The sequence below is a fragment of the Branchiostoma belcheri genome, unplaced genomic scaffold (assembly GCF_001625305.1).
Source record: "Branchiostoma belcheri isolate BF01 breed outbred unplaced genomic scaffold, Haploidv18h27 scaffold12, whole genome shotgun sequence".
In the NCBI taxonomy this organism is placed as follows: Eukaryota; Metazoa; Chordata; class Leptocardii; order Amphioxiformes; family Branchiostomatidae; genus Branchiostoma; species Branchiostoma belcheri.
The window spans coordinates 3,883,714-3,899,616 of NW_017802602.1; the positions used below are offsets into that span (position 1 = coordinate 3,883,714).

At 42.1% G+C, this 15,903-nt stretch overlaps 1 protein-coding gene across 1 annotated transcript; it reads right to left on the reverse strand.

Annotated features, from left to right (window-relative positions):
* Positions 1 to 978: 978 nt before the first annotated feature.
* Positions 979 to 15,298, reverse strand: LOC109462856 (protein CLEC16A-like). The gene is made up of 22 exons (XM_019759494.1): positions 15,041 to 15,298; positions 13,851 to 13,979; positions 13,263 to 13,396; positions 12,628 to 12,776; positions 12,073 to 12,178; positions 11,451 to 11,574; positions 10,104 to 10,296; positions 9,444 to 9,497; positions 9,131 to 9,244; positions 8,202 to 8,415; positions 7,534 to 7,713; positions 6,490 to 6,601; positions 6,211 to 6,311; positions 5,821 to 5,943; positions 5,170 to 5,324; positions 4,762 to 4,812; positions 4,280 to 4,408; positions 3,635 to 3,755; positions 3,335 to 3,377; positions 2,975 to 3,083; positions 2,235 to 2,518; positions 979 to 1,672 (listed from the first exon to the last, which is right to left on the reverse strand). Exons 1-22 carry the CDS (start codon positions 15,115 to 15,117, stop codon positions 1,042 to 1,044), a joined length of 3,333 nt encoding a protein of 1,110 aa, XP_019615053.1. The 5' UTR covers positions 15,118 to 15,298; the 3' UTR covers positions 979 to 1,041.
* Positions 15,299 to 15,903: the final 605 nt, after the last annotated feature.

Below are 15,903 nucleotides of genomic sequence, written 5' to 3' on the forward strand. Positions count from 1 at the left end.
ACATACTAAAAAAACTGTTTACAAGTCCACCCCCCCCCCGCACAGTGGAAGAGCCCAATACCATGAAATCCTGACACTATGTGCAATGATGGTAGAACATACAAGAAGGCAATAATAATACAGTATTATATACATGATTAAGGTACAGTTTGTACTTGCACATGAGCATATCCTATCTTTGCTTGAAAAGACTACAATGTGTGCAGGACCTCATATTGCAAGCAGTCTTACTCTTACCGGTACAAATACATAAATGTCATATCAGACTGACGTTACAACATTTAAACTTTATTATCTTGAAGGTAAAATACTGACAAAATGTTTTTATACAGTCATGGAAGCTTCTGTCTGCAGTCCGCATAGATATTTTAGAGTAAATATTTCTGATAATCTGTTCAGGTATGTAATATGTATTTTGAATTTTTTTCCAATAATTGTTTTACAGAAAGGACAGGCTGTTCATTAAAAAATCATCATGATTGTACACTTGTAACTGGCAGTGTCTAATATATTTTTCTTGAGCATGCCTCAAGGGAAGATCTCTTTTCTTTTGTAAAGTCGGCAGGTTTACTGTTAGTATAGGTGCTCTTGATGGCTTGTTTCTTTCACCTTGTCATTGACAACACTGTTAGCTTACCCCAGTACTAAAGTCTCTAGAGCTGTGTACCTAAACAAATTTTAGGTACAGGTACAAGTACATGGGTTTAGATACAGGCCCTGTGCCTGTACCTAAACAATTTTGGCCAATCATCTAAGCTGAAGGTGTAGTAAACCGTCTCTTTTTTAGTGCTGAATTGTCAATTTTGTTTGAGGGTTTACATATTGTAATCTAAAAACAAGAGTACAATATTTACGAACTTTCTTAATTCTCAAGGGCGAAATTGTGAAATGGTTGTCTTTGAGATTTGCTATTTATCTATCATTAGTGTGAAAAATGACGTCCAACAGTGTTTTATATTACTCAGGTACACATGATCAGGTCTGGATATGTACCTAGGTATTAGGTACACAGCCCTAGTGCTTACTGCTCTAAGAGTCATTCTAATCCCCGTTGTCCCCGTCATCTGTGTCCCCTGTGTACCAGTGAGCTCCGTGGTGCCATGTCGGCTTTATCCTACTCCCTGAGCCGTCGCTAGAACTCCTCCTCCTGTCGCCCTCCGCGCTTCTCGTCTCTTTCCGACCCTGTCGCGACGACGTGTCGCTGATGCTCCGGATTCTATCCGGGTCGGCTGGCCGCGTCAGCTTAACGGACTCGTGGTAGCTCGGTCTGTCCCCGTCGTCATCTTGTCGGGGAAGCAGCGACGCAGGCGGCGCTTTCGCGGGCCTGAGGCTGGGGGACAGGTTGGTAGACGACAGTTCTTTCTCAGACTCCTGTGGGAAACTCCGACCCTGTTTAGACAGATCCTGTAACGGAATGGCCTCCGCGGTCTCCGCAAGTATCGCCTCCCGTGCCTCTTCCACGGACGTCTCATGTTGTAAGGATCGGTTCTGCGCCTTCGGACTGGAGCGACCCTTGTTGGGGCTAGCGGACCGGCGACTTGAGGGGGACGTTTGGGAGGACGCCCGCCGCTGTGCGAACCCTGGGACGGGCCCGAACTTGCGCATGGTGGGAGGGGGGTCCTGGTGGCTGGGGTGGGCGGTGTACATACGCATGGCTCCCATCTGCAGGGTTCTGGGGAATCAAACAGAGAACATGGAAGAATGAATGGGGCATTCCTAGAAAGCAACTGTATAATATAATAAACAAAGTTGCCAAAGATGAACTACATTGAATTCATATACTTTCTTTACAGTTACATATAAAAAAACTGGCAGTCAGTGAGAATGGAAAATTTTCCCCAAGAAGGTTACATTTTTGGTAATGTTTGTAATAGTTCCACTGTAATGGTGTTTGTGGCTGAAGAGCATAACTCAGGAGGCAATGGATGGATTGCTATGAACCAAGAAATGATTAGATTATGGGCCATCTGGTGGCTTCCTTTGGTACTGCAGCAGAACAGGACCTCCAGCATAGCGTCCCATCCAAGAAGAGGTCCCTAACTCAAGGTAGGCACTAATTTTCACCTGAGTCAAGTGGAGGAAGTAGATATAAAGAGCACAACACCAGGATTTGAGGCAAGAACCTTCATATTGAAGTCAACAACCCTAACCACAAGGCCATCATGCATCCTTTTTAATGGTCCTTTTTTAGGGCCACAATGCAAAACAAAAGACTAAATTTTCCCAGCCCATACCTGTGAGGAGGAGGTGTGGGTGATGGAGGTGACACCGCCGCCGGCATGTCCAGTAGTTTGGAGATGAGTCTCATCTTAGCCTGGCGTGCCCGGCTCCTGCCTTTAGTCATCCTCTGTTTGGCGGCCATGCAGCGGATGTGGTCGTCGAAGATGAACTTGGCGGACAGGAGTGGCATGGGTTTGTAGGAGGAGGGGCTGGCCTGCACGCTGACGGAGGACGTCGGCTTGTGGATCTGTACGTGGAGGGCGCGGCTGTCTTCTTTGTCTGCTGTCACCTCAACATCCTACGTAGGGACAGATAGGATTTGACAATTAAGCACTAAGATTTAAAACATAAGCATGCAAAAGAAATGGTGTCCAAGGGGTTGCCAACACTTTGTATATGTGAGTCATCTGTCATGTACAAAACTCGTATTTTCATTAATTTCAATAACTGGACATTAAACCTAAACAGAACACTCTGGAGACAGGAAGTTGAGAAGGGCTTACATCAGGGGGAAGAAAAACAGAGACTAGTATCAGAACTGAGACACTTTAAGTGCAGAGCCAAGAATAAGTACAAGGTGTAGATGAAGTACTTTCATGGTCTTGTAAGACCGACGAAGTGCCTACTACTTAAACCTAGATATCATGACAAAGCATCCTGCATACCCTACATATAAAATGGCATTGTCAACATGACAAATCTAAAAGACAAAGTCAACCTCCTACATGTACATGTACTGCACATGAACACCCACCTGCAGATACCCCACAAACCTGGCCACGCCCCAGCCCAGTTTCTTGGTGTCTGGCTCCACCAGGATCAGCTGGTAAACGTCGATCACCAGGAAACGCCGAACTCTCTGTCTACAGGAAACAAGTAGAGGCCAAAAAAAAAATATTATTAACCTTTTATGGCATAAATTTTACCTACAGGTAATTTAGTTGAGTGATAGCACGTGGGTGGGTAGAATTTTCTGGTAGCAGGTCACAAAAGAACAGACACAGGAAGTTCGGCCCCAGAAATTTTCTACATTGTACTAATTTATTATTTTCCTTTGACAGATAAGTAAATTACTGTATATCCAAGAGTGGGCTTGAAATAGAGTAAAACTTACTTGTCTTCTGTCACCACTGTGCAAGCAATCAGGTCACTGTTGTCTGCAGAACAATATTGAAAACATCTGTTAGTAACATCCACCTGAAATCATCACATCTCAAAAGTTTTTTACAGAGGTTTTATTTGGAAATTTGTGGGTTTTTCAGTGCCTCTTCACTGCTACAAGACACAAGGAATATGTGTTTTAGTGCTACAGTACTGTTTTTTGACAGCTAACTTGTGAGACTGCAAAAAACTCCTTTTAACTCCTGCTGCAAAATTAAATACTAGCAAAAATAACAGACTGTACGGTACTTACTGAGGTCTAACTTCTCATTCTCCTTGATGAGCTCGCTGTCTTTGGTGAGCGGCAGTTGGTCCTCGACCTTCAACTGCAGCGACAAGGACAAGTCCCGCAGGAGGAAGAACGTGCGCATGGCCTGATGGGAAATAATCGTACTGGTCATTATTACATTTGTACCTTGTAAATCCTGAAACCTTCATTGTGGTTTTTATCTTTGAGGTTTTGCAGTAACTTTCCATCATGTTTTTTATAATGTGGCAGTTTTTGGGTGCTTGGCAGAAAAATCATTACAACCATTGGACAATGGACAATGTATTCTCAAATCTAAAACACTTTCAACCCTTTTTGGCATATAGGGGTCGTGCTCATCTCTGTTTCCATAGTCCTCAGGCCACAAAGGGCCAATATACATGTTGTAGTAGGGGACTACTGGTAGTGGTGTGTATTCAACTCCCATACTCTTTCTCACAAGTACTGAATACTAAGCAGATAGAGAGAGAACAGTGTGTAACAAGTGTGTGAACTCCTGACCTTCCAAATACAAGGTGAACACTCTACTTCCTAGTACACCGCACTGATTTACATAGCCGCAGGAAAGATTATAATTTATAGAAACCAATAAAGGTGCTTATTGGATATCCATGTTTTAGACATCCTTACCTTTCTGGCCCTCTCGACCTCCCCACACGGCAGGCGTTTGTCAAACTCTATGCCTGTGAGAGGTGTTCCAGTAGGGGGGAGTAACACTGAAGGGTCCATGGTCAGGTACTCTACATTCAACGGCTTCTCCTGGAACAACAATAATCGTACATTCTTAATCTTATCAAAACAAAACAGAACAAAAGATGACTAGTTGATGATAATTCAGATCATTAAGTCTGCCCAATGCTAAAGTTCCATATGACTTATGACTACCTGTAGTTCTGCAAAACAAAAGACCTTTTGACTAGCATATTTCTATTATCCTAATTTTGCTGACCAGAATAACATCGAGTGACCCCTTACATGTGCAACCTTACAATTTCAATCTTCTTACATTGTAAAATATGGTTTCAAAAAGAGCTAAATTCAGTATAACATTGAGCTTGTTACAATTTGAAGGTGATATTACAATAATACATGTATGTAATTATTACACAAACCTTCATTTTTCCAAACTCATCCTCAAACATATCCAGAAAGATCTCATCACCCTGTAACAAAAAGGCAAACAAAATGTCTTTCTTTTATCTGCAATCACGATACTGTAAATCAAGAAACGTTCATGGCAGTTTCACATTTGCGGTTTTTGCAGTCAGCAGCAAACACATGCATTGTGTAGGTAGGACTGTTTTGACATCTGTGGACAATGTCTTTCCCTTTCTACCAAAAGAAGTTAACACCATCAGGCCTTCTTTGCAATAATTGCTAACATTGCCAAAAATGTCAGGTCATACATGTGCGTTACAGTTGAAAACAGGACTACAATTAAACACATGTAAGTTTTAGAAATGGAATTGCGGATGTTTTTCATTTTTTTTATTGATCTCCATTGCTATGAAGAGTCATACCTTGTAGAACATGCGGAGCAGGAGTGTTGCGGCCTCTCGGACCCCCTCCACGTAGGCCACGTGTCTGTCCTGTAGGTAACACTGGTCCCGGGACAGCACCAGCTGTTTCACCAGCGTACAGCTCAGCCACAGCGTCGCAACACGGACAGCAGAAACTGGGGATGCACATGTCCACATTATATTTTTTTCATTAATACCTCAACACTATACTCTACCCCAGTACACTACGCAACATCATTAGACTCTACACTACACTCTAAACCTTCACACTACACTAAAAGCTTTAGTAAAACATTACACTTCATACCTCCACACTGCACTCTATATCTCTACTCCCAAACTGCACTCTATATCTCTACTCTACACTACACTACATCTCTACACTCTATACTTTGGCACTACATCTCTATACTATACTACATTTCCATCCTAAACCATACACTTTACTAACCTATCTCCACAATACATTGCAGCTACACACTACAAAACAGCTCCACAATAGAGTGTTTCTCCACAGCATACTATATTGAAGCTACATTTTCATACTACACTACATGTATCTCCACACTACCCTACATGTACATTTCCACACTACATATCATCTCCACGCACTTCAGTCACACCAAATGAAAGAAATACTCGACATCACACCTTGTTTAGTGCTGAGTTCTAGGACCTTGAGCAGCCTCTCCAACAGTGGTGAGCTGTAATGTTGTTTAGTTGGGGAGTGGACAGACGGCATGGCTACAGCATCCATCAAGCCTTCCCGAATACCTGACAATAATATATGGCAAAAGTCAGTACAGCTTTGTCATCGTAGGACATACCAGGAACAGCCTGCCCTGGTATGCCTGTAAAGACTATGTTGTATCAATTGGAAGCATTCTGCAATTGATAATTGGGAAAATGAAAGCCAATTTTTGGCTTATTCACGAGTATTATATCTAGGAAAAAAATATATTTCAATTAAAGGGGTATTAATGTCTCCATTTGGATGGTACCGGGTACAGTACATTCAAAGACAACAGAATCAGTCCCTACCTTCATTTTTGCCCATGGCATACAGAAGACAGAGGGAAAACAAGGCTTCATAGTCGTTGTTTCCACAGTCCAGGGTGTCGAATATGGCATCAAGGTATCGCCTGAAAAAGAATGACTGTAGTTACAAAGGAACTTTGTAGCAAGTCCTTACCAACACCAACAGATACCGAATGTACATTCAGGGCTCTCACTACTACTGGAATATGCAGATTACTGCAGGTAAAATTGAAGCTGTGCAGGTATTTTTGGGGATACAGTATGAATATTCCAAGTCCTTACCTTTTGAAGCCTGTAGTAGTCTCTGTCTGTCTTACACCGGTGGCTGCGGCTCGAGAACATTTCTCCTCATCTGTGATGTTCTGACTACTGATGACTGTGTCTCCTGGTAATGCTGGTGTGGAGACGCACAAAAACAGATGTCAGAAACAAAACAGTCGTTGCATGGTAAATCACATTATGGTAAAATTAAAGAGATCTCCAACCCCCAAAATATGCAAACCAGGTATTTCAGCTGTCTGACATAATACCATGATTGTATATTCACCATAGTCCATTCATTCAAACTCACATAAGAGATCTCAAACAGGCAAGGGTCTCATATATTATAAGTTCTTAAATGATATGGTATTCAAGTCTTGTATATTAGTTTGTTTAGTTGTTTAGTTTTTCTGAAAATTGCAACATCTGTGAAATTAGTGGATGCAGGAAGATGGTGTTGCAAAACAAAACCCTGCTGGAAACAAAGGAAAACATCCACAATGGCTAAGAAAGAACAAAAGGTGATGCTCCCAAGGCAATGCAAACAAATTCTTGCAGAATGATGCTGTTACCAGGGTATGGAAATGTCCTTGCCACCACAGTATGGGAAACAGCTACTGACCAAAAACAAGAAAAAACACCACAATAGCCATATGAGAAAAAGAATAAAGGCTTCACCCCTGAGGCATCAAAAAAACATGCAGAATGACACTGTTACATAAAGACATTCTTGCCAAAACCGTAGAGTGAGAAATTACTGGTAACTCACTGAAGTTCTAACTGAAATCAAGAAAAAGCACCATTGCCACCAAAATAGCTGCATGTGAAAATGAATAAAAGGCTCCACTCCCAAGGCACCACCACAGAAATCCCTGCAAAATGATGCAGCAATCAAGTGGAAGCACGACTGTTATATGAGAAACATCCCACTCAAAGATAACTGAAAACACACCACCATAGCAGCAGACTGTAAGAAAGAATAAAAGGCTCCGCTCCAGAGGCACCGCCAAAAAAAACCTTGCCACCACCACAGTAGTATGAGAGTCCAGGGTCTCCTGGTCTCACCTGTGGGCTTACTCCTCCTGACTGATGTGCCTTGCATCTGGCTTTCCGTACTACTTCTGCGATACATCAGGGTATAATCAGACGGGGCCTGGCCGTCAATTGGACCCATCAACCAGTGTGCGGGGCCTACCAGAGGGGCGCGGGAGCGATCACTCGTCTTAACACTCCGCAGGGACAGATCTGATGAACGTGGTTAGCTGGTTAGTTAAGTTAGTTACAAAGGACACAATGTTTTATCCATGTTCTTCCACAAAATAAGACCACTACACTACAGCACCAGAGAAGAGCAAGAGATGTAACATCATCCTTCTAAATGACCCAGAATCATAGACTTGCAACAAAACACTTTTCATATCCCTGTACTAAAGCTGAAAAGGTTCGCATCCAGGCAAGTGTTCGCTAGTCTAGCCACTTGACCATTCAACCCCACAAGATTGTTCACGACAACACAAAGTTGGAAATATCACCAGCATATGCAGGTTAGTATAGGTAAGATTGGAGCTGTGAACAGAAATCAAAGCAATGGTTTCTGAACAGTTTTTATGATCCAATACTTCCTAATGCTGAGTGGTGCAGGTAAAATTTGTCTGGTGCAGGTTATTTTCAATGTTTACCTACACCAGTGCAGGTATGCTGAAAAAAGGATTTCTCATCAGTAGTTTTCCTACCTTCTGCCCCTGTATCAGGGAACTCTCCCGAGTCCTTATAGAAAGTGGAGTTCCCCTCTGTGTACTCTGTCTGCTCATCCTCTCCCGGCTCTGTGTTGCGAGAGTTGGGCTGCTTCTTCTGTTTCTTCTTCCCCCTCCCGATACTGGCCTCGAGCGACTTCTCCAGGGTCTCAGCCGGTGGGAAGAAGCGACGCGGGTTCCCTGACGAGGGATCCTGGTGATGTGAGGGAGAACAAATCTGGGTCAGTAATACAAAGGAAAAGGACACAAGATCGGTGACATGACAGGATTTGAACCAAGGACATCTGGGTATTCATGACCTTCAAGTTCGCCATATTTCCTGTGTCTGACATTTTTGTTCTGTCTCTCTGCCTGCCAGTGCTATCAACCTACTTTGAAATTTACCCCATTTCTTGTGTCTAACCTTTTGCCCACTTAAGTCATTCTGCCTGTCAATTTTACCTTCATCCCTGGTACTGTCAACCTACTCAGCCACTGAAAACTGTACTATACATTTTGTACCTGGAAGTTAATAAGTGAACTTTATTGCTCGACAGTTGTACATGGTACATGTACAATGTATGGCAGTGTGATCAATACAATACAATACAATCAAGTCTCTTCTAACAGACTACTTTACTACAGAAATATGAAATGGCGTATGACATGATATGCGTTAGGCATTACTATCTGTTACAATACTTTCTCTCTTTAGTATTATGCACTACATATATATTGGCCTAAGTACGTAGATATAGAGTCGGAGCATGACATAAGTAGATTGAAAATGTCTATGTCTTTGGGAGAGGTTTACCAGCTTTACATGTGATCATTTTCATTAACTTTTGTCTATCTGAAGTATATGTAGGACAGGTCATTAATTGTCGAAAGGCTCTACCCCTGAAGCATTGCCAGAAAGCAGTGCTGACCTGGTGAGAGTTTGTTGCCTGTTCCTCCTCCAATGCCTCGCCCTGAGGACCTTGGTTAAAGACGAAGTCAGCCAGGGAGTTCACCAATGGGGCGTGCTGAATTATCAGAAATACCTGCAGTATTCAGGGGATGTAAAACAGATTGTGACTGGCTGGCTGGAGAAGTGACTAATAATACTTAATTTTATCATTTTTTGCCAAAATTATGGCCATTTCATCATCTTGATTTAGAAAATTGGCATGTCTAATATGAAAAATATCAAAACTAAAACTTGTACATAGCAGTCCCAATATTATCATTATGTATACCTACCTGTGATAGTAGGAACAGGGAGACAACTGGACTGACTCTACTTCTTCCATCCTGCTGAAAAAAAAAAACACACACAACATTAATTCTAATAAACAATTAACATAGAATCATTACTTTAAATCCTGGCGTACTGTAAAATTCAGTTTAATTTGCTGCTAGCAGAGATCTTGATTGGAGTCTGTAAATTTTCGGATATTTCCAACTTTGATTCATGTCACTTTAGATCAAGGGGTTGACTTGAAATTTAGGATTTGTACAATGGCAAACCACCCTGGCACATTAACAGCAATTCCAGCAAGACTGAGAACATTTGCCATGTAAGATGATCTCAGTTTGCTATAAGAGGTCATCACTGGCATCTCTGTTACCTGATATCGTACTCCTTCTGTGCCATCGTGACTGAGAGAGTACACGTACAGCGGAATGAAGTTAGAGTCTGTTACCTGATATCGTACTCCTTCCCCACCGTCGTGACTGAGAGAGTACACGTACAGCGGAATGAAGTTAGAGTCTGTTACCTGATATCGTACTCCTTCCGTACCATCGTGACTGAGAGAGTACACGTACAGCGGGATGAAGAGTCTGTTACCTGATATCGTACTCCTTCCCCACCGTCGTGACTGAGAGAGTACACGTACAGCGGGATGAAGAGTCTGTTACCTGATATCGTACTTCTTCCGTTCCGTCGTGACTGAGAGAGTACACGTACAGTGGGATGAAGAGTCTGTTGAGTAGATGGTCCGTCAGGACATCGTTAAGGTCCTTGATGTTGAGACACAGGATGTCGTTTAGATAGTGGAGATGGTCCAGGTGTTCTGCCACCAGGTCTCCCAGCCTGCCACGGCTCTGGTGGCTGAAACGACATCATACGTGAGTGCCCTCTGGCTACTTTTAAAGGAATTGCAGGCAAATGATGATGGTGTGAGTCAATGGCCTCATGGTTCCATGGTTCTGGTTCAACATTCACACACACTCACTCACTCACTATCCTGGTTTAGATTATTCTGCTGCCGGTTTCCCTGTCCCAGGGGTGGGCAGCAGACGGCTGTTCTGGACACCTCGCCTCCAGCTGGCTCTGTCCTGTGGGTCTGTGCTAGACAGACCACACTCCTTAATATCCCTCTGGAGACACTCCACCCAGGTTTTTCTCGGCCTGCCGCCGCCTCTGCTGCCTGGCAACTTGAAGTCCACGATGGTGTTGATGCAGCCACTGGCACGCTTAACGTGCCCGTACCATCGGAGGCGGCGTGACTGCACAACAGACTTGATGTCTTCCAGGCCAAGCTTAGCAAGCAAGACACAAGAACAGCTTTCTTTGGACATGCATGTGCTTCCTCTGGCTACCTTTAAAAGACTTGCAGGCAAGTCTGGTAAATGCTGTGATGCAATACCAGTACTAGTATCTGGGATAGCTTCTTGTTGTAATTGAATGGCCTCATGGTTCTGGTGACTGAAACAACATCATACATGAACACTGGCTGTATAAGTGTGCCCTATGGCTACTTTCTCAAGAATTGCGGTTGGGTCTAATTGATGTGGCTGAAACAATTTACAAATGAAGAGCTTTTTTGGGGATATGCATGTGTGCCCTCTAGATACGTTCAACAGAATTACAAGTCTGCTCGATGTGGCTAAAACAACATTCATACATTCAACATAGCAATCATTTGTCCAAAATTGTGAACAGTGAGTTTCATGTTATGTGGATAGAATCTATTTGAACCAAAAACATTGTGACTCATTCAGAGGGCAAAGTGTTTCATGTAGTATAGCCTGCATTGTGTCTAAGGGCAGTTATACTTGCTGACCAATTGAAATTCTAAGCAAGACATCACAGATCCCAGACTTCCGGGAAGTATTATGCATTTTCCTGACCTTCAAGTTCACAGATCTCTGGGAAGTATTATGGGTTTTTGTGAATGTATTGAAACTGCGGAAGGGATGGTATGATGCACTTAGCCACCCAAAATAATACTCCCGTACCCAGAAGTAACAGGAAAAACTCACTCTGCGTCATTTTTGACACAGTTGTCCAGTTCCAGGATGTGGTTCCCTATAAACCAGACCAGGTTGGAGAAGTACGGGGCTGCCGTCTTGGCTCGGATAAACTGGAGCATGGACTTGTCATCCACTGGGAAAAACATCATCTATTGATCAAACAACTCATAACGAAGTAACACACATGCTAAAAACTTCTAGTGTGAATGAATATCTTATTGCACAGATCAGTGTTCTAGTCAGCATCAGTCTTTCTGCCATTTGACATAATTTTGTTGCTTGTGACGGACAAAAATTTGCCCAATCTGTCATCTTAGATAGACAAAATTCAGCGTGTTAAGGTAATGAAAGAGATGTGATAACAAAACAGTCTACCAACAAAATTTGCCCTTCGGAAATTCAGGAAACAGGATTTCAGAGGGTCAAGATTTCAAAATTTTGCTAGGAAACATGCCTGGACTCCTCTCAACGTGACAGGTTACATCATACAAAATTGAGATGATAGAAAAAAATTCAGGCTGGCTAGAACACTGGCTTGTTCTTACTGTACAAGACTGGTGTACTACAGGCAGTTTTGAAGTTATTCAAAAGAAACAAACACAAAGATGATATCACTGGTATGGTATATTACCTTTGTACACATTCAGTGTGAGGGTCCGTACAGCTATCCGTACCATACTCTCCGAGTGGTTAAAGAACTTAATGGCTTCTGTGTACAGTGGGAAGTCATTGGTGTGCTGCAACAGATTATATACAACAACATCATGTATGGCCACCCTGCAATGTGTACTGTATACTGGGAGTCATAGAACCACAGACATCCATAGACAAACACAAAAACATGCCAAAAAAACAATACTGGGGCAGTCTATAGCCTGACTAAATCGCGCTCCTCGCGGCCGCCGCCCTAGGTTGCCGGTTGGGGTGGGGGTCATTAACCTCCGGCCGAGAGCTTTGTATACACAGGCTAGGGCAGTCTATTGCTGCAGTATTCTTGTTCTCTGCATTGTCTGCTTTTACATAATATATTATAACACCACTTGTCTAAGAAGACCAAATAAAGTTTCCTCAAACAAAGTCGGGCTCTCCTCAAACTTGGAATGCCTGCTTTACAGACTGTGGTCTACATACTAGTACTAGTAATCATGTACCAGAGCAATATAGCAGCCAGCATACTGTATCATACCTCATTATAGAAGAAGTGAATGGTATGTGAGTTGAGCTTGAGAGACAGGGTCTTGATGAAGGAGATGTAGTAGGCCAGGACCTCCTCGTCTGAGAAATCAAACTTGTGCACGATGATGGAGTTCACATGGTTGTTGGACAGCAGGTAATCTGTGCAAAAAAGGACAAAAAAATTTATTCTAAAACTAGTAGTAGAGACTTTTACAGTAGGTAAAAATCGCAATGCAAATGCGTAATGTTTACCTTCACATGGTCTAGCCTAACAAACTATGGTTCTATATGTATGGTGACATGAGTCCAACTCTGTCCTGCTACTTGCTACATTATGTTATCCAACACCACAGGGTATCTCCTACAGCAGCAGTTACCATGGCAACAGCCGCCTGGTCCAGGTCAACCTTGACTTGTTTGACAGTTTTCCATTTTTGTGATTATGATTATGTATTGTAACTGTGAAAGTATGCTGTAATTTCATGAGGTACAATTGTATTTATTACACCCAGTCAACCTCTGCCTGAATTCCTCCATGTACCACCCACTTACTCCCACCTGGCATGCGCTAGGTCATCTCAAGCAAACGCACAAACCCAAACATAAGCCCATCCAAAACAATATCTCAAAATATATATTACTTACATAGCGATGTTTCATTCTGGATGTTTTCAAACAAGATGTTGAGTGTCTGGAGCAGCTGCACACACACGTAACGACCCGTCTTCTGACGGAGGATCCGCAGGAAAAACAGCAGCATGTTCTTCTCCAGGAAGAAACTGTTGAAGGAAAGGAAAACAGTTGAAAAATATGTGAATAGCCAGTATAATCTGCCCTTCGGTGTAAAACACTGGCTTCTGTATCTGTATAACTGGTATAACCGCCCTTCAGCACAACACACCAGTTTCTGTATCTGTATAGGTGGTATAACCGCCCTTCAGTGCAACACACCAGCTTCTGTATCTGTATAGCTGGTATAACTGCCCTTCAGCATAACACACCAGCTTCTGTATCTGTATAGCCGGTATAACCGCCCTTCGGTGTAACACACCAGCTTCTGTATCTGTATAGCCGGTATATAACCACCCTAGTTGCAGTGAATGTATTGTTTTTCTGTTATTTTGATGACACAAGTATGAACAGTGCTGATTGAATTGGCTGGGCTATGTCAGGTGAGCATGATGGCAACATGAATAGTGACACACACTGAAGGTAGTTAATAAAATGACTTACTCGAAGACAGAGCTGTCATTTTGATCTCCCCAGATGAGAATCTCGGAGATGGAGCGCAAAGTTTCCACCAGCAGACTACGGTTCTGTTCCGTCACCACGGCGTTCTTCGCAAGCACGCCGTACAGAAACCTGCAAAATACATGTGAGCAGGAAAATTGAGTTGCCTTGTGTCTAATGTGGCATCATTAATTCATATCAGATTCTATAAAACAGTCAATACTGCCAAAGAAGACCACTCTGGGGACCAATAAAATCCACTCTATCAGACTCTATGTGGGGAGGTGGTCACTGCAAACAGGATTTTTTTATCAACAGAAGAAATTACAAATGTATACTGATAATTTTAAGACACCACCAAAAGTGGTCAAAATAATGGTGGTCCTTATGTATATGTAGAGGTACCCACCTACAAGTTTGAGTCAGTGTATACACACAATATACATGTATAAAATCGGAACACTTTTGGATTCAAAAACAGAAAAGAAAGACATTATTCATATTCATTCAAAGATATTGTTTGGATGGGACTGCTCTATTTCAACAGCTGTCAAATTCTTAAACACAGTGTCAGTTGAACCAATATGTATTCATTAAGGCCAGTTGATGTATGTTACAAAAACAACAAATATTTATACAAGTGAGTTGTCAAACTGTTGCAGTTTACAAAAGAAAAATCAATTTTGGTACAAGTATCTGTTTCATGGTGGAATTCGATCTTTGAGTTTGAAACAAAGTGTATACAATCAATCAATTATCATGTGATAGTCATTAGCTTCTCTTCTCTAACTAGTACACTGTAAAATGATACATTTTGTGTACTAGTAGTACTTAGTAATCTCCAAAATCAGATCCTTAATTAAAGAGGCCAGTGACCATTAGCCACCGGGGCTAAAATGGTTACATGGTGCCTTTGGTCACCATTCCGGCCAATGGATACTGTCTTGCCACCATAGGATCTGCTTGGTGATTTGTAACATGGGACCATGGTCATCAACGTACTTCACAAAATTATAAATTTCATGCATAGCCTATTAAATAAGTATACCAAGTGTATTTTAAGATTCTTGCGTTGAAAAAAGGTTTCTAGAGTATCTAGAGGCATTAAAAGTCAACAAGAACAACAAGTTGTTCTTTGAACACCTATCTACACGTTATTATATAATTTATAATACTTGACATTTCACACTTACTTGAGATGTTCCAGTGAATGTGGGTTCCGAGGCTTCCACAGGGCCTGGTTGATCCAGTTTCTCGGTCTCTGAAACATGTTGGTGTCGTTCTGGAGTAGACGCTTTGTCCTGTCAGAGTTTTACGGTGTCAAACATGTTGAGCTGAAGGATAAAATAGCTATAGTTTAGATACAGGAAGGGAGAACTAGATTCATTGACTCATTACGGAAGCAGACGCCATATTTTCGCGTATACACTTAAGGGTGAACCAGTAGTGGTGGTGGTATGGTGCAAAAATGATGCAGAAATTCATTACAAACGATATTCATCGGTAAAAATCTATATTGTATTTAGAATATCATTAAATTCATGTCTTACCTAATAAAAAGGGAAGGTATATTGTAACCATAGCCTTAATTTGAAAGAATAAGAACCTTTACCCAGATCGCCCTTTGTTTATAAATGGTTGGTCCCCTGCGTTACGGTCTCGGACCGGAGTTTTCCTCCGTATTTCGAGCAATTTGACACCCTCAGCCCGACGGGCTGTCATTTCTGTACTAAACGCGGGTCGGAATTTTTCACTCTTTTGGTGGAAAGGGGTGCCGTGCCGCTTATCAATACACTTGATTGATATTTTCTGCGCCCAATTTATTTAGGGGTAAATGAGGCACATCAAAGTACATTTTGAAAAAAGGGATAATTTTTTTCGTCATTTTTAACCATGGCTGCATGGAAAAAACGAATTTTCCCAGGGTAACGGCTTAGTACTCGAAGAAGCTCAGAACCTAATGTTTCCAAAATTTGAATTTAATTAAAATCGATGCGATAAGTTTATCGCTATCTTCGATGGCCCGAACACACCCAAAACGCATATAGAACGTACC

Coding starts and splice junctions, on each gene's coding strand:
- LOC109462856 (XM_019759494.1), bottom strand. CDS start 15,117: ATGTTTCAGAGACCGAGAAACTGGATCAACCAGGCCCTGTGGAAGCCT. Junction 9,498..10,103: donor CGGAAGAAGTACGATATCAG/GTAACAGACTCT, acceptor TTTTTTTTTCAG/CAGGATGGAAGAAGTAGAGT. Junction 7,714..8,201: donor CCCTGATACAGGGGCAGAAG/GTAGGAAAACTA, acceptor CACGTTCATCAG/ATCTGTCCCTGCGGAGTGTT.